Below are 18,413 nucleotides of genomic sequence, written 5' to 3' on the forward strand. Positions count from 1 at the left end.
GAGAGAAGAGAAGGAGGGAGAGTAGAGGGGAGACTTGGGGGAAGGAAGGTCTGAGAGTAAGGGAAGGCTAGGAGCTTGGTAAGTGAAGGGAGCTGTTGTGCAATATTCTGAAGATAGCAGGGAAGGTGGGGCAGAAACTGGGTAGGAGAGGCTTGAAAAGGGAAGGTGGGAAGGGGTAGGCAGAGACATGGGGCACTTGGAGAGGGATATCTGAGAGAAACAAAGCAAAGGGGGTGAAGACAGGGATAACTGAAGGGATGGAAAGGGGATCTGGAGAGGCAGAGGAAAGACAGAGGATGTGGAAATTTGACAGGTAAAGGGAGAATATTATGGATTGAAAGATAAATGGGATGGAGGGGGCAAAGTAAGGAGGACACTGGAACTCTTGAGGCACAAATACAAGAAGCATATCTGAAGAGGTCATATGCCAAGAACTTTTGAGGTTCAGATGTGGTATAATCAAGGTCTTAAAGTTTGAGACACACTGGGATTAATTATTACATGCTTATAATTTATCCCAGTATGTTCTGGCAAATACATGAACCATGAGAGGGAAACATGAATAATTTGTTTTCTTTAGAAATTAAGACTTTAATGGCTAATTGGGATACATAGAGTATTCATGCTTTACAGACTGTGTTAAAATTCAAATTTTTATTGTTCAGTACAAATAAAATGGCTACTTTCAAATTCCCATCATTAGGTACCAACTGCTCCCTTGTATTGCATTTTTCCGTCCTCTTAGATTTTCACAATAAAAGATGCAAATTGCATATGTTGCTGCATACAAAGAATGACTGAGTCAACCTTTATAAAAGCTGGGATTTACAAACATAATTGTAATGAAAATAATCCCAATGGAATATAGAAATCAAGTTACAGAAATAATGAAATAAGTAAAATTACAATGCCACGTAGCTAGGATATGGCTTATCAATATTTTCTGCAGCCTCTGTGTTTCAGTGTGTAATACCAACACGTGGTATTACGGGCCCACAATATGGTCAATTTTTTAAAAGGTATACTTTAGCTTTTATAAAACAATAAGAAATGTATATATTAGACTTCCTAATATAACATTTCTTTGCATTAGAATTTTAAAAACACATAGTGTCAATTAATTTATATTTACAAAGGAAAGGAGACATGATGTGCCATGAAATGAGAAACTTTGTTGTTAGTCGTTAATCCACCTCTGGCCCCCCCTCCCTTGACTGCAGAAATGTCAGAACAGGATCTTTGTCCATTTGGAAACATACCAGTGCAGGATGTCTCTATGACTGGATCAGGAACTTTCCTTAAGAAACTAGGGATATTTTTAAGCTCATAGTTTTAATAGAAATGTTTGTTATGTGATTACAATATTTGATTCACCAATGGAAACATCCAAAACAAAGGAAGGGGTAAGTTTCTGTACAAGTAGTTAAAGTCTAGCTAAGAAGAGATTGGCTCTGTATCCACTGAGTACTACACAGAAGAATGATTGTGAGATTGCCATGGAAATACTTCTAAACCCGTACTGTTGTGTGATGATCTCTCCTTTGGTTTCTTTAATCACTTTCTATCTTGTTTTTATTCTGAATTGTATCTCTTTAAATGTTTGAAAGGTGAGTGTGCTATATTAGTTTGTGAGGAAAGGATTCTGTTTACATTGTAAGTTATAAATACCAAGCCAACTGTATTCAAACATTTCCACCTGAAACAGCAGTTTCCAACAATTTTTGGAGTTAAGTGTAGAATTTCTAACATCTGTCTATGAAGGGCTCTTTGCACTGGCTTGAGATTTTAACTGTCCAGAGTCAGCGTTTAGTAGAGCTTAGCTCCATTAGGGTATGATAAGTGTTTGAAGATGTGTAGTAACTCTGCTGGAAAGGAAATATTTTCAGAATGGGGTGTTCAAATTGGGTCCCTCTATTTCTCCTTTATTTTTTTCTTATCCTCACACCCTATTTGCTTAGTTTAATTGTTGTTTCCCCCCAGATTTTTTCCCCTTTGTTTTCTGCTTCCTGTATATAAAGTTGTGGTAGGCATTGGGAGAGAATATTCTCCCCAAACTCTCACTGGCTGACACTAGGGTTCATTTCCTGAAGTTCAGCAAGCAAGATGGGTTACAACAGCTTGGATAAAGCAGGGCCTAGGCTTTGTTTTGCTTGTGAAGGAATACATTTGTGTGTAAAATGTTTAAACAACCAAATTTTAGGTTAGGCTAGCAGTCTAGTTAACAGAATAGTGTGCCTCTAAACAGAGGACTTGAGCTCAAGTTCCTACCTTCTCAGGATAGGAGCCCTGTGGAGTGTGAAGTGCCTTTCAGTGCTCTCAAATGATTTATTTTAGAAGAGGCTAAATATTAGTTTGATAGGCTCTAAAGAGAACTGTATGTAGCCTTCCTAAGTTGGCCACTGGGATGTGGGGTTATTGAAGATATCAATGGGGAGAAAAAAGGACAGAGGATAAGACCCCCAAAAGCCCAATAAATATATAAAACTAACCCTCTTATTCCCTAGAAGGAATTTGTTATAGAACAAACTGCAGGTAGCTGACATGGGCATCTAATGAATGACTTAGTGAGTCACAAGGCATGGTCTCAATGGGCCCCTCATGACTTGGAGCGAAGACTTGTTACAGGTTGCTTGTGTTTCTCTGGACCTGCCCAGCACAATCCTGCTAACATGACTTGTGCTATCCCAGGGCTGCCAGTGTCTTGCCCAGCCCCAAATGGAGGCACACGTTGGCATCTCCTCAGGAGCCTGCCCCCACTGTTCCTAAAATGGAGGCTAAAGAGCCACCCCTCGTCTGACGTTCAGAGGGGTGGCCCCTGAGTCTGCAGATCCCAACATAGGGTGTGTCCTTGGATCCGTGGCCCGCCCCGTCTGCGCTGCAGGTGCACCCAATGGGGTGGGGGGCACTGGCTGTAGGGTGACCATATGTCTGGATTTTATAGGGACAGTCCCGATTTTGGGGTCTTTTTCTTATATAGGCGCCTATTACCCCCTACTCCCTGTCCCAATTTTTCACGCTTGCTATCTGGTCACCCTAGCCGGCGGGCTAATGCGGGTCCCCCCCACAGGGGGCTCAGCAGCAACCTCTGCCCCCCTCCATCCCCCGCTTGTGTCACGCAGTGGTGCCGCCCTTCCCTTCTTTCCCTCTGTTCTTCTGGCTTAGCCGGGCATCCCCGCTGCCCCCCGGAATGGAGCCGCCTGGCTCGGCCCCTGTTTTGGGGGCAGTCCCATATGTTGAGCTCCCACCGGTGGCAGTCGCCTCCCCCCCACCCCCATCCGAGGCACCACGGTCTCGCCCCGCTCCCCTCTCTGGGGCGGTGGTACGGCCCGCTCAGTTGTCAGGCTGGCGCCGGCAGGAAGTTGCGTGGGGGCTGCTGGGGTTGCGGCTCCTGCAGTCGGCGATGGGCTCTGAGCGCCGGTTGCCCCATCGCCGCCGCCCAGAGCGTGAGCAGCCGCTGCCGCAGTAAAATGGCCGCCGGGAAGAGCTGCCAGGATGCTCGGGAGGCTGCAGCCGCGGGGCTGTGGCGCGGCTTCCGAGAGACAGTGCAGCGCTTCTGCGGGCTGGTCCTGGAGCGAGCGCGGAGCGTGAGTGCGGGGCCGGCGGCAGCGAGCTTCCCGGCCGGGGGGGCTGGGGCTGGGGCTGGGCTGGGGAAAGCCGGGGTGTCAAGGGACGGTGCCGCTTTGCGGCCTGGTTCTCCTGGACCCTTCAATTGTGAAACTTCCCCAGTTGGGGGCGGGGAGGTGTGATGTGTGACTCGCTGGAGAGCTCTGAGGGAGGGAGGATTTTCGTTAACACGAAAGCTGCTTCACTGCGACAAGCAACGTGACTCTGCGCGTCGGTGACCCACTCACCAGAACCTGTGTTTTGTCATTTACATGAAGCTAATCTGCTGCGAACCTTGTCATCTGATATCTTACGTTTTGCTAGAAAAGTCAGGTGTCCGGCTTAGGCCCCAGTTCGGCAAGTTGCCCCGCACAGGGGCCTCCCGGTGAGGAGCAGCTTGCAGGATCCGGGATCATGACAACTTTTAGGGAAAATCAAGATGAGAAGGGCACAATAATGGAATGGAAACATAGTGAGGTTTGGTTGAGAGGAGGCATAAGACTTGTTAAATGTAAGCATTTTTAAGGTCTGTGAAATTCGGAAATATAGTCTCAAATATGGAAGGAAAACATGCTTCTGTTTTCCTTTTAACAGTATCAAAGGAGGCCTCATGCTGCTCTTTCCAAGTGCAGACAGAGCACCTCAGCTTGAAAGACTCAAAGTTTAAGACTTTTCTGCTTAGTGAATAAAATATTCTACACTAATAGTTGTATATGGAAAGGTGAGCTGCATTAAGCAGGCTGTTTTTTGTTTTGTTTAGAAAATAATGTATACATATCTGTTTACAAATAATGTAGAACACAGATTATGCAAATCACAATCCTTTACGTAGTAAACTACACTGAACCATTATTTTTATTTTCTAAAACCATACTTATGCTATATTTTAGTCAATCAGAGAAATTATTTGCATATCTTTAGCTGTCACTATAAATTGTCCACCAACTATGTTGTAAACATTTTTTTATTTTAATGCTGACGCTTTTACATATAAACTACTGTACCTTATGAAGGACCCTTTCCGTAAACAACAAGTTCAGAAGGAAAACTTAAAAAGCTGTGTCTCTTCTGGTTCAACGTACCATATGTGTCTTCGGTTATATTATACACTGATTGCTAAATAAACAAAAGATTTAAAAACCAAACAAAAGGCTTCTGACAACATTTGCTACTTTTCAGGGTTTTGAAAAAGTAAATAAACAAAGAGTCTTATAGTCTCACAGTTGACTCAGTAAACAATAAGTAATATTTTTATTTTTTTTTAAGGTTGTGACAGCGTTGCCTGAAGATATGAGACCTGGTCCTGATCTTTATGGTTTCCCATGGGAAATAGTGATTTGTGCTGCAGTTGTTGGAGTTTTTACAGTCTTACTGTTTCTGTGTAGGAGTTATCAATCAGTAAGTATCCAAAATGAAGTACAGATTTATGTAGATGGTTTGCATTTAAAAAAATTGGTTAAAATTGTCATTTCATCAGTTTGAATTTTTAATTAAAATAGGTGTCACGCTGTCTGGAGTGGCTCACAACTGTGAGTGCCTATCTTAGAGACTAACAATGCATCCGATGAAGTGAGCTGTAGCTCAAGAAAGTTTATGCTCAAATAAAATTGTTAGTCTCTAAGGTGCCACAAGTGCTCCTTTTCTTTTTGCGAATACAGACTAACACGGCTGCTACTCTGAAACCTATCTCAGGGCAGACACCCCAAACTGGTGGTATGTTCTATAATTAGATTTCACTAAACCAGTAACAAACGTGAACTCCTGGATCACTATACGTGTTTTACCATCAAGTCACAGACAGTCCCCTAGACTCTCCAGTCTGTCTTACCACCCAGACAAACTGGACTTGTGATCAAAGATTATTTAAACCTAAAATCCCGCCACATCAAGTTTCTCCCAGTCCCAAGAGGCCAGTCACTCACCCCAGATTAATTGGTACTCCAGACCTTAAACCAAAGAAAATACTGGTAGCCAATTTTGCAGTAAACTAATCTTTGGTTTATTCTGTAAGAAAAAAGAATGAGAGTTATTGAGAGGTTAAAGCAGATAAAATATAATGAGTAAATCACAGTTTGTCACTCCAAATGGTGTCAGTGATGTAATAAACTGCCAATTTCCCAAAAGTCCTTCAGGGCTATCCAGAATAACTATCTTCTCATTCAGTTATTCTGCTCTGTTAGAATCCAAACAGTCCAGAGATGAAGGATCTTTCCTTGAATCCATCTTTTATATCTTCTTTACTAGCTAGTTGACAGTGTCTGGACCCAAATACTTTTTTTCTTTGATGACAGATAGTGAGGAATGCACTTAGAGTCCTTGACTTGCTTTGAAATTAGCATATTCTATTAAAGTCCTTAAGTCCTTCATTACTATTTTATAAGATTTCTTTGACGGGTAATTTAGTTACAGGGTTATATACACATGTAAATGTTTGTTACATTATAACAAGAATAGATAAACGAGAAAGTAATGATCCATTAATTTTCATGAAGTTTAAATATCTGAATGCACACTTACATTTTAATAATTGCTTTGATCTACACTAACATACAAGTGAATTGGCCTGTGGCCCTGATCTGACCTGGTTTGCGAGTGTCACAATAAAGTTTTAAGTCAGCTGGTCATACAGTTGATGATATTCTTTCTGAAACTGGAGGAAAATTGGGTAGTAGCCTTCTTGTCAAGGTTCTTAGTGGTTGACTGTTTGCTGAAAGAACATTGCTTTTAATGTGAAATGCATATTCACCTTATAACAGCAAATTAAATTAAACAGTGATAAAGTTTCCCCTTTCTACTTTCTCATTTTATGGGACAAATTTTCAAAGCCAGCTTCCAAAATAACAGCTGCATGTTTTAGTTTCCCATTTATTCCTTAAGCATCTTGTGGGTATTTTTACTCTCATATCTCTTGGTACTTCACTATATTTGATTGTAGCTATACCAGCTAGGATTGTGATCTTGACATATATTATAGGATAAGTAGGAGCAGGCCCATCTTGGATGGGAGACTGCCTAGAACAGTTCAGGATGCTTCAGGAAGTGATGTTGGTGATTTAGTATGTTGCACTACTGAACCAATGCCTCAATATGTTGCTGGGGAGCACTGCTCTTTTAGAGGAACATAATACAGAGGTTCTTGGCCACACAAACTTATTGAAAATCTAATGACACTTTTGTGCAAGATTTGTCGTTTGTGCTGGTCAAATTCCAGTCAGAGTAATAACATCCTAAATTCTCCCTACAGTTCAAAATAGATTAAATATTCTTAACTTGCTGACCTGAACTACTGTGTAGTGTCTGTCTGCTTTTAAGTAGCTGCAGCACTGTGCATAAGAAATAGCTACATTTCAGTGGTAAATGTAATGATTCCTGTGTTTTGAAGATATGGTACAAAGTGTTAATAACTTCCATCATTTGAGTTGCAGCATCTTTTTTTTGTTTGAAAATAATTCTAATATCTCTTTGATCCTAAAATAAAATATCATCATTTGATGTTTGTGTGTTACATGTAGGTCTTTTTGTTTTCCATCAGTGAGGCAGAAATTATGTCTGCAAAAAAGCTCCTGTATGTGTGTAAAATTACAATATTTTTAGTTTGGACATTAGTCCATTAAGCATCATGTCCTGTTTCAGTGACTGACACAGTTATCTCCCTGTAATAAGAACAGGTCATGCTGGGGCCGGGGGGAAGTGGCACTATATGTGAAAGAAAATGTAGACTCAAATGAAATATAAATCTTAAATGAATCCACATGTTACATAGAATCTCTGTGGATAGTAATTCCATGCTCTAATAAGAATATAACAGTAGGGATCTGTTATCGACCACCTGACCAGGGCAGTGTTAGTGACGATGAAATGCTAAGGGAGATTAGAGAGGCTATCAAAATAAACTCAATAATAGTGGGGGATTTCAATTATCCCCAGATTGACTGGGTACATGTCACCTCAGGATGAAATGCAGAGACACAATTCCTCGATATTTTAAATGACTTCTTGGAGCAGCTGGTACAGGAACCCACAAGGGGAGAGGCAACTCTCAATCTAGTCCTGAGTGGAGTGCAGGATCTGGTCCAAGAAGTAACTATAACAGGACCGCTTGGAAATAGTGACCATAATATAATAACATTTAACATTCCTGTGGTGGGAAGAACACCTCAACAGCCCAACACTGTGGCATTTAATTTCAGAAAGGGGAACTATGCAAAAAGGAGGAGGTTAGTTAAACAGAAATTAAAAGGTACAGTGACTAGAGTGAAATCCCTGCAAGTTGCATGGACACTTTTCAAAGACACCATAATAGAGACTCAACTGAAATGTATACCCCAAATTAAAAAACACAGTGAAAGAACTAAAAAAAAGGCGCCGTGGCTTAACAACCATGTAAAAGAAGCCTTCCTAGATAAAAAAATCATCTTCTTTTAAAAAGTGGAAGTCAAATCCTAGTGAGGTAAATAGAAAGGAACATAAACGCTGCCAAATTAAATGTAAAAATGTAATAAGAAAAGCCAAAAAGGAGTTTGAACAATAGCTAGCCAAAAACTCAAAAGGTAATAACAAAATGTTTTTTAAGTATATCAGAAGCAGGAAGGCTGCTAAACAACCAGTGGGTCCCCTGGATGATCGAAATACAAAAGGAACACTTAAAGACGATAAAGTCTTTGTGGAGAAACTAAATGAATTTTTTGCTTCAGTCTTCATGGCTGAGGATATTAGGGAGATTCCCAAACCTGAGCCGTCTTTTGTAGGTGACAAATCTGAGGAATTGTCACAGATTGAAGTGTCACTAGAGGAGGTTTTGGAATTAATTGAGGAACTTAACAGTAACAAGCACCGGGACCAGATGGCATTCACCCAAGAGTTCTGAAGGAACTCAAATGTGAAATTAACTATAGTTTGTAACTTGTCCTTTAAATCAGCTACTGTACCCAGTGATTGGAAGATAGTTAATGTAACGCCAATATTTAAGAAGGGCTCTAGAGGTGATCCTGGCAATTATAGACTGGTAAGTCTAACGTGCGTACCGGGCAAATTAGTTGAAACAATCGTAAAGAATAAAATTGTCAGACACATAGAAGAACATAAATTGTTGTGCAAAAGTCAACATGGTTTCTGTAAAGGGAGATCATGTCTTACTAATCTATTAGAGCTCTTTGAGGGGGCCAACAAGCATGTGGACAAGGGGGATCCAGTGGACATAGTGTACTTAGATTTCCAGAAAGCCTTTGAGAAGGTCCCTCACCAAAGGCTCTTAAGTAAATTAAGTTGTCATGCGATAAGAGGGAAGATCCTTTCATGGATTGAGAACTGGTTAAAAGACAGGGAACAAGGGGTAGGAATAAATGGTAAATTTTCAGAATGGAGAGGGGTAACTAGTGGTGTTCCCCAAGGGTCAGTCCTAGGATCAGTCCTATTGAACTTATTCATAAATGATCTGGAGAAAGGGGTAAACAGTGAGGTGGCAAAGTTTGCAGACTATACTAAACTGCTCAAGATAGTTAAGACCAAAGCAGACTGTGAAGAACTTCAAAACGATCTCACAAAACTAAGGGATTGGGCAACAAAATGGCAAATGAAATTTGATGTGGATAAATGTAAAGTAATGCACATTTAGAAAAAATAACCCCAACTATACATACAATATGGTGGGGGCTAATTAGCTACAACTAATCAGGAGAAAGATCTTGGAGTCATTGTGGATGGTTCTCTAAAAACGTCCACGCAGTGTGCAGCGGCAGTCAAAAAAGCAAACGGGATGTTAGGAATCTTTAAAAAAGGGAAGGAGTACTTGTGGTACCTTAGAGACTAACCAATTTATTTGAGCATAAGCTTTCGTGAGCTACAGCTCACTTCATCGGATGCATAAAGGTGGAAAATGCAGTGAGGATGTTTTCATCCATACAGACCATGAAAAAAATGGGTGTTTATCACTTCAAAAGGTTTTCTCCCCCCACCCCAGAGTTAAGAAACTCTAGAGTGGGGTGGGGGGAGAAAACCTTTTGAAGTGATAAACACCCATTTTTTCATGGTCTGTATGTATAAAAACATCATCACTGCGTTTTCCACTTTTATGCATCCGATGAAGTGAGCTGTAGCTCATGAAAGCTTATGCTCAAATAAATTGGTTAGTCTCTAAGGTGCCACAAGTACTCCTTTTCTTTTTGTGAATACAGACTAACACGGTTGTTACTCTGAAACCTGTCATTAAAAAAGGGATAGAGAATAAGATGGAGAATATCTTATTGCCCTTATATAAATCCACGGTACGCCCACATCTTGAATACTGTGTACAGATGCGGTCCCCTCATCTCAAAAAAGATATAGTGGCATTTGAAAAGGCTCAGAAAAGGGCAACTAAAATGATTAGGGGTTTGGAATGGGTCCCATATGAGGAGAGATTAAAGAGGCTAGGACTTTTCAGCTTGGAAAAGAGGAGACTAAGGGGGGATATGATAGAGGTATATAAAATCATGAGTGGTGTGGAGAAAGTGAATAAGGAAAAGTTATTTACTTGTTCCCATAATATAAGAACTAGGGGCCACCAAATGAAATTAATGGGTAGCAGGTTTAAAACAAATAAAAGAAAGTTCTTCTTCACTCAGGGTACAGTCAACCTGTGGACCTCCTTGCCTGAGGAGGTTGTGAAGGCTAGGACTATAACAGGGTTTAAAAGAGAACTCGACAAATTCATGGAGGTTAAGTCCATTAATGGCTATTAGCCAGGATGGGTGAGGAATGGTGTCTCTAGCCTCTGTTTGTCAGAGGGTGGAGATGGATGGCAGGAGAGAGATCACTTGATCATTACCTGTTAGGTTCACTCCCTCTGGGGCACCTGGCATTGGCCACTGTCGGTGGACAGGATGCTGGGCTGGATGGACCTTTGGTCTGACCCAGTATGGCCATTCTTATGTTCTGGCTTTCTTAGAAACTTCCAGTGCAAGGTGTTGTGCTGAAATAATGGATTGTTTGCTTTCTTGTGTTTCCAAAGCAGACATGTCCAATGTTAGTAGTCTTCACTGGCCTGGAGCAGTAATACTCAATAGGTGGCATGTGGGCCAAATGTGGCCTACCCAGGTTTCCTGTGTGGCCTGCCAGCTCATCTTAAAAAATGTTTACAATTACGTTCACAAACTGTGATGTGCTGCCTATCATTTGCCTATGACTTTCTTAGTAACCCAGCTCTGAGGGCAGTGCCACTGCCAGCAAGAGCGCAGAAGTAATGGTGGCATGGTATGGTATCGCAAAGTCAACAGCAAAACCTGAGCTTTTAACCCGAACTGGACAGCGGATTTTCTCTCCGTTTTTTTTTTTTTTTTTAATGCCACCTCATTTAAACACAAAACCTTTGTGCTTAATATGCCAAACCACTGTATCCATCTGTAAGGTTGTCAGGGTGAGGCGCCTCTTGAATCAAAGCACAGTAGCTTCAACACAGTCTATCCTGCTGGCAGTGTTGCAAGACATGACAAAATTGAAAATCTGAAGTCTTCGTATCACACTTCAAATGCCATACTTGTAACATCAGCGACTGTACAGGAAAAAGCAACAGCTGCTTCTCTTGGAATAATGTTGGTACTGGCTAAAAAGAAAAAGCCTTTCCTGGAGGCTAAGTTTGTGAAGAAGTGCACGTTGAAAATGCTGAAGGACCTTTTTGCCAGAGATAAAAACAAAGATGACATTGCGAACCGTGTGAAACAAGTTATCCTGTCTGATTCCATGGCAGTGCGAAGATTAGAAGTAATTTACAAGGATTGTCTGTCAGCTCTGCTTTCTGATGTAAAAAACACCAAATACATGTCTCTTGCAGTGAACAAATCAAGTCATTTAAGTGACACTGCCCAGCTATTGCTGTCTGTTTAAAAATTTCACCATCATGAAATCTAAGGAAGAATTTTTTTGCTTAGTACCATTGGAAAACTACACCACAGGAGAGATCACTTTTGAAAGGTAAAAGGCTCTTTTTTCGGGAGGCGGGGGGAAATAGCTTAGATTTGCAGAAAGTAAACTTGCTTGTTACAGATTGAAGTCCCTCCATGTCAGGGACAGAGAAGGGCTTTTTTTTATAGTTGGCAGTGCTACATCTTTCATTAAATACACTTCACTGCATCATTCACCAGTCTGTCCTGTGCGGTAAGTTGTCTGGAGACTTGAAAAAAACAATGAGTATTGTGATGAGATTAGTGAACTACATATGCTCAACTTCTAGCTTGCAAAATTATTTTAAAGCTCTTTTACAAGACATTTCAGCTGAATACAGTCCTGTTGCCGCACAACGACATTTGCTGGTTAAGTAGGGGCACATATTAGAGAGGTTTTGTGTGTTTCGAAAAGAATTAATAGAAATTCTTTCAAACCACAAGACCAATAAGCTTGTGAGTTCCTGGAATTTATTAATGATGTCCCTTCTATGTCATGGGTAGCTTTTCTGTGTGATATTACTGATCACTTGAATTTCCTCCAGGGATCTGTTTGAAAAAGGGTGTGCCTTTCAGAGGAATCTTGAAATCTTTGACAGGAAATATGTTGCACTTCCCTACATTGTGTGTTGTTGCTACAGATAAAACTTCAATGAAAACGGTGCAAGAATTCCTAAGCAATCTGATCAAAAAATTTTAAAATGCGAGTGGAGAATTTTAAAATTCCAAAGGATTTGCTTTTATTTGTTTGTGATCCATTTGTTGTCTCTGCCAATGGACTGTGCCCTTTTGAAGCACAGAACATTCTTGATTCAATTAACGAAACTGCCTTTCAATTAGAAATTGTAAGGCTCCAGAGCTCAGACGTCTTGAAGGCAAAATTCAGAGAAGTGGGACTTTGTGATTTGTGGACTCAATATGCTGACCTGTTTCAGAATTGTCAGAATCTAGCCATCTATCTTTTAATAGTGTTGGGATCAACGTACCTCTGCAAATCTGGGTTTTCTATCATGAACATTATAAGAGACCAACACCGCAATCACCTGATAGATAAGCATCTTCACAACTGCATGTGCCTTGCCCTGACCTACAAACCACTCTTCAAAAAGCTTGCTAAAGATTGTAACAAACACAGGTAATTGTGTTGATTTATAATCTTTGTTAAAAGGTAGAAACACTAATACTTATGTTGCAATCAAAGTCTTTATTGGCAGCTGAAGTGGTTTTACTTTTGTCAGCCTTCTTCGCAAATGGCCCGCCTCTTGTAATAAAATTCTGAAATTGGCCCACTTTAATTGAGGATCACTGGCCTAGGGTCTCTCAGTCATGCAGGACAGCTAGGATCAAGGATAGATAAGTTTATCAACGTAAGGATATTTCTTCTTAATGTATGTGACAGTATAGATCCCACTGTAGGTGTCAATGAACCTTTTGCATTCAAGTCTCTCCTCCTCCCCTTCCCCCCCCCCCCTTTTTTTAACAATAGTGTCTGTTTACACTGCATACACCTTGTACTCCTGTACAAGGGCATTAAGGGCTGAGTGACTGCAATCCTCTCTGTTCCTTCTAATCTGTGAATGTCTAACCCACTAGGTTTCGCTGAACCTTCTCAAAATCTTCTACAAACCTTCAGAACTCTTGATATTTCAACATATGACCACTGTGATTAGAATTGACCCATCTGGACTGAGTATTGGCAGTTAGATCCACCTGTACAGATCTCCCAGTACAGGGCTACTTAACATGGCCTGAAGGTCTCATCAGATCCTGAGGAGACAAGCTACGTAGTACTGCTAACAGACAAGCCAATTTTATTTATTGCCCAGTCTAGCCACAAGTGATGCCAAAGACCAGTTCAGAGAAAAGGGCACCGAGAAAAGACTCATCACTGATCTCAACACCTCGAGTACCCAAGTCCCAGGACTGAGAGAGGGCGCTCCAAACACGGAGTTGTGGACTCTGGGCAGAACTCGGTGTCATTCCACAAGGACAGACTCATACATCTCCCAACCTGTCTGAACATATCATCTCAGAACCAGGGTCAGATGCAGTCATTGCACTTGATGTGTTGGATGTTGGCTGACTGAGCACTGCTGGTAGAAACTGCCGCCTATAGATTTGGGAAGTCCTCATACAAAGTGGGAAACCTTCCATTAGGAATACTTGCTCCTCAAAATGGCAAAGATTTTTCATATGGACAGCCCAATGTGATCTAGACCCGGTAGAGGCCTTGATATTGAAGTTCCCTAACTACCTGCTGCACCTGAAATATGCTGGAATAGCATTCAACTCTCTCAAGGTTCACCTTGCAGCAATATTGGTGTGTCATGCTCTGGTACGCTCATTTGGGATCTCACATTTGACAATATCCAAATTTCCTCGGGGCCTCCTTCATATTTACTCTCTGGTTAGACTGACTCCCACGTGGGCCCTCAACATTGTCCTTCTAAAACTCCTGGAGACTCATAAGAACATAAGAATGGCCATACAGGATCACACCTATGGTCCATGTAGCCCAGTATGCTGACCTCAAACAGTGGCCAGTGCCAGATGCTTCAGAGGGAATGAACAGAACAGGGCAATTGTTGAGTGATCCATCCTCTGTCATCCAGCTTCTGGCAGTCAAAGGTTTAGGGACACCTAGAGCATGGGGTTTCATCCCTGACCATCTTAGCTAATGATGGACTATCCTCCATGAACTTAGCTAATTTTTTTTTTAAACCCAGTTATACTGTTGGCCTTCACCGCATCCCCTAGCAGCGAGTTCCACAGGTTGACTCCTTTAGAACCACTGTCATATTGCTCAGTACATTTCTTTACCATCAAAACGGTCTTTCTGGTTGCCATCACCTGAGCATGGGGAGTCACTGAGCTCCAAGCCCTCATGGCCACACCACCTTACTTGGGTTGCCACTTCTGAGGTACAAAAATACAGGACATCTGAGATGATCCTTCGCCCATAAAACTGGACAGTTGGTAGTGTGTGTTGAGCACTTTTACAGATTTCCCAGGACAGCTACCTGTGGGGGAAAAAAGAAAAGCAACGATCCTGGGAAAATCTGGACAGGTGGCAACTCTACACTTTGCACATCCTCCCATATAGACAAGATGGTACTGAGACCACACCCCAGTTCATGCCTTAGGCAGTCTCGCAATTCCATCTGAAGAATCAGTTACCTTGCCGTTATTTTTTTCTGAAACCTCCCTCAACACCTGGAGGAAAAGCTACATGCTCTCCCTCTGAATGTCAAGGCATACTCCACCAGGGAACTGGCAGCATCTTCTTCCTGCCAGTCTCTGAGATCTGCAATATGGAGCAACCCACTGACTTTTGTTAAACATGCTGTAGGCATGGCAGCTGGGTCAGATACCAAGTTCAGGAGCAGTACTTCAATCACTGTTTGACTGATACAAATAAAACACCTCACTTCTATTATCTAGGGATAATATTGCTCATCAGTCACCTACAATGGGTTCCACACTGATGAATACGCAAAAAAAGAGAGAACAGTTACTTCCCTGTAGTAACTCTTGTTCTTCACGATGAACATAGTCCGTGTGGATCCCACAACCCACCTTCCACGCCTGCTTTTCAGATTCCTTAGCCATCACTGCTTTAAATGGTGAGAGAATCGGTGTGTGTGTGTGTGTGGTTTCCCCACCCTTTATGGGCTTGTATGGGAGCGTGAGGAGGCACAGAACTTGTGCACAGCCCCAACAGATGCTGCTATTCAAAAGCACCTCCAGTTTCATATATGTGAGATGGGTGTGCACCTATGGTGGGATCCATGCTGACTACAACATCACAAAGAACCACAGTTACTGTAGATTATGTAAACATTGTAACGTTAAGTAAAAAATGCAGAGAAGATGAGGCTAAAAACTGAATAGTGTTATCCTTGCAAGCTGTGTAACATTATAGACAAATTTCAGTGCTTGTTCTTTTTGTTTCAGGTTAGAAGCAGATTTTATGTAGGTAAGTTAACTTTCCTTATTGTTTCTGTGGAGCGTGTTTCTAGCTACACTGGTAATTTTAAATTATTTTTATGATAGTTTTTAATAACTTGAATGTTACAAAATGGAGCTACTGTCCTTTGTAGGAAGGGAAAAACAGCTTGCCAGTAAAGTTGCTGAACTAATTGAAGACAAATGCAAAGTTCTTGAAAAACTTAGTCTCCAGAAGAAAGAGGTAACTCTTATTTTTGTTCTCCTCCTCCAATGTATGTTTTTAACATATTGAGCCATTGTTGTTCTTTTAAGCAACATTTAAACTTTATTTAAACTTAAATATTAAAAGCTTATATTTATGATCATCTTGAAATACTTGTGTTCTTTTTCCCCTTGGTTCAAATTCTTTTAAATGTGATACAGATTTCAATGCATTTTCCTCTTAAATTATAGTACAATACGCTGCATTGGAAATGTACACCTAGACGTCTTGCTTTTATGCTCCGTGCTAACCTTCGTAGGGCCAGATTTTTAAAGATACTTAGGCACCTAAAGATGGATGTAGGCCCTTCTGAAAATCCCACTAACGCCCATTGGGAATTAAGGTCTAGTGTGCCTAAATACTTTTAAAAATCCATCCCTTAGTGTTTTAAACTTAATCATAAATTAATTTCATTTTTTAAAACAATTTTTGATCTTACACACATTTTGATATCATGTATCTCTTTCAGTACGAAGACTTAGAATCATCTCTAAAGGATGCCAGTCTTCTGAAAGAGTCAACAAATACATCACATATTGAGGTAAAAACAGACTAAAAGAAACAAAGTGGCTTTTTTTGTATAATTTGAGGTGGTGTTTCAGGAAAACTGAAGGTGTCAGAAGTGTACTCTTTTTTAAATCTGTGGAATTGTTTTGCTAATCCAGGGTTTCTCAAACCATTACCAAATGAGACAGTGAATTAATTATGGAGTGGGTCAGTTATGCAGAGAAATTAATTATGGAACAAATCGGACATGCAGGCAATTAATTTTGGAGCAAATAATTATGCAGATAGCTTTCTCTGCCTGCTTCCTATAGGTGACATCCTGTAAAATTGTGATGCAAACCCCTCAAATGAGTGATGCAGAATCAAATGTGTATCACAGTATTTTGAAAAAATGTTGTATGACATATTGCAGCATAAATTTTAAATATTGACTAATAGTTCTGATTCAAAAATACACGCTAATAACTTAAAATAGCATGTGTTTTACATGTTGCTGTAATCTAGAAATGAATCCATTTTTAGATCCCAAAAATCAGGAACTTATTTGATAGAGGACTCCAAAAAAGCGTAGTCTCACCATACTTCTTATTGGGCTATTCAAAAGTAAATAACTAATAAACTGACAAATTTACTTAAATTCATTCTGGACTTGGAGTAAATATTGTAAGGTTGGGAATAAGACTGTTCATATGTAAGTGATTTAATCCCCACTTTAAACACAGATCTCAAAGCAAACTTAACTTTTGAGGCCTTATTGCACCTCTATAGATTATTAAAGTGTTCCATTAAAATACACTATACACACCTGTATTTAATTACTTTATAACTGTAAATTTCTATAGGTTAACTATCAAAATGACTTGTTTTAGGCAACCTGTGAAAAACTGAACAGGTCAAACACTGCACTCAAGGATGAAATAGAGAATTTAGAAAAAGAGCTGGAAGAAGAGAAGTCTAAGCGATCAGAACAGGATGACTTGGTAAGGTTCAGAAAAAACTTTTTTAAACATATTCAGATAACTTGGTTTTAAAAATTGGAACATGTTTTTGTGTATAATCAGAGTTATTTCTCTGAGAAGACATTTACTGAAAAGGCGGTCTTTTCATTCCTATTTGAATTTTAATTTTGTTTTTTAAAATCATTCAAGACAATCCCAGGTAGTTAAGGTTCAGGAACTAACATGCAAGTATTTAGGAGCTAAAGATACAGCTGTACGTTGAATGTCCTATATAGCAAGGGTGAGAAAAGACTTGTTTAACAAGTAAGTGATTTTTTTTTTTAAACTTTTTTTTTTCTTTGCAGTTTATTTAATGCATCCAAATAAACTTTAGAATGTATGATTTGGAGAAGGTTCTCTGAATTTTAACTTCCTTTTTATTTAGAAAACAAAACTTTCTGTGCTGGAGTGGGGGGAATCATTTTCGCAAAACCTCCAAAAATGCTGTGTTTTTTGGCTCATTTATCAACAGCTAATCTTGGTTTTCCCCCTTCCCCTACAATGTTGTGCTGTTTACCATTGATGCTTATTGTCAGCCAAAGTAACTTGGTTCTATCTTGGGGATATTCAGGAAATGGGGGGCAGTCTTGTCTGGGTAGATAATGCTGAAACAAGCATTTTGTGGTTGCTATCAAGGGAGAAGTACCTCTCAGAATAACTTCTACAACTATGTAATTAGGGAAGCTCACAGAACTGCTGTTTATCGGGCTGTATAAAAGCAACCATAGAGCTCTTATGAATTATGGTCTCTTCCTTGCCTGTGATGCCAGTGCTGTTACTTTATGAACTAATTGATAAAGGGATTTGTAAGAGTGCTAAATTCAGTGAACGCTTAAACTTTTTTAAAAGCTGTAAAGGAGTAATAGTTGGAGGCCCACTCAGCTGACGTTTTAAATATCCTGCATAGGAAAATCCTTTCCTAAAGTACTTTTAGGGAAATGGATTAATTATTTAATGATTCTCCAATATCTCAGACAGTGGATGTAGTATACATATTATAAGCATTGTAAAAAGAAACAGTATGTTACAAGAATGGTAAAAAGAAGATAGTAGTATGTAATCATATGTCACTATCGTACAGTCAAAAAATCTTCCTTAAGGAAAATCTTTGAAAAGAAAACTGGTATTGTCGGGCCTGCAAAGACAATCCTTACGATTTAAAAATAAGTATTTTTACAG

General features: G+C 40.2%; 1 protein-coding gene across 8 annotated transcripts in view; it reads left to right on the plus strand.

The window, feature by feature from the left end:
• Nucleotides 1–18,413, plus strand: part of MIA2 (MIA SH3 domain ER export factor 2) — a 67,734-nt gene that overhangs the window by 22,247 nt on the left and 27,074 nt on the right. For 5 of the 8 annotated variants that reach the window (XM_073349110.1, XM_073349108.1, XM_073349109.1 and 2 more), the window contains exons 7-11: nt 4,870–5,001; nt 15,474–15,495; nt 15,620–15,708; nt 16,199–16,270; nt 17,106–17,216. In XM_073349110.1, the coding sequence (XP_073205211.1) occupies nt 4,870–5,001; nt 15,474–15,495; nt 15,620–15,708; nt 16,199–16,270; nt 17,106–17,216 (426 nt within the window). Of the gene's footprint in view, nt 1–1,233; nt 1,404–3,190; nt 3,585–3,716; nt 4,115–4,869; nt 5,002–15,473; nt 15,496–15,619; nt 15,709–16,198; nt 16,271–17,105; nt 17,217–18,413 lie in introns of those variants that run through there. The other 3 variants (XM_073349114.1, XM_073349113.1, XM_073349115.1) reach the window with 3 other exon arrangements.

The sequence above is a fragment of the Lepidochelys kempii genome, chromosome 6 (assembly GCF_965140265.1).
Source record: "Lepidochelys kempii isolate rLepKem1 chromosome 6, rLepKem1.hap2, whole genome shotgun sequence".
Classification (NCBI taxonomy): domain Eukaryota; kingdom Metazoa; phylum Chordata; order Testudines; family Cheloniidae; genus Lepidochelys; species Lepidochelys kempii.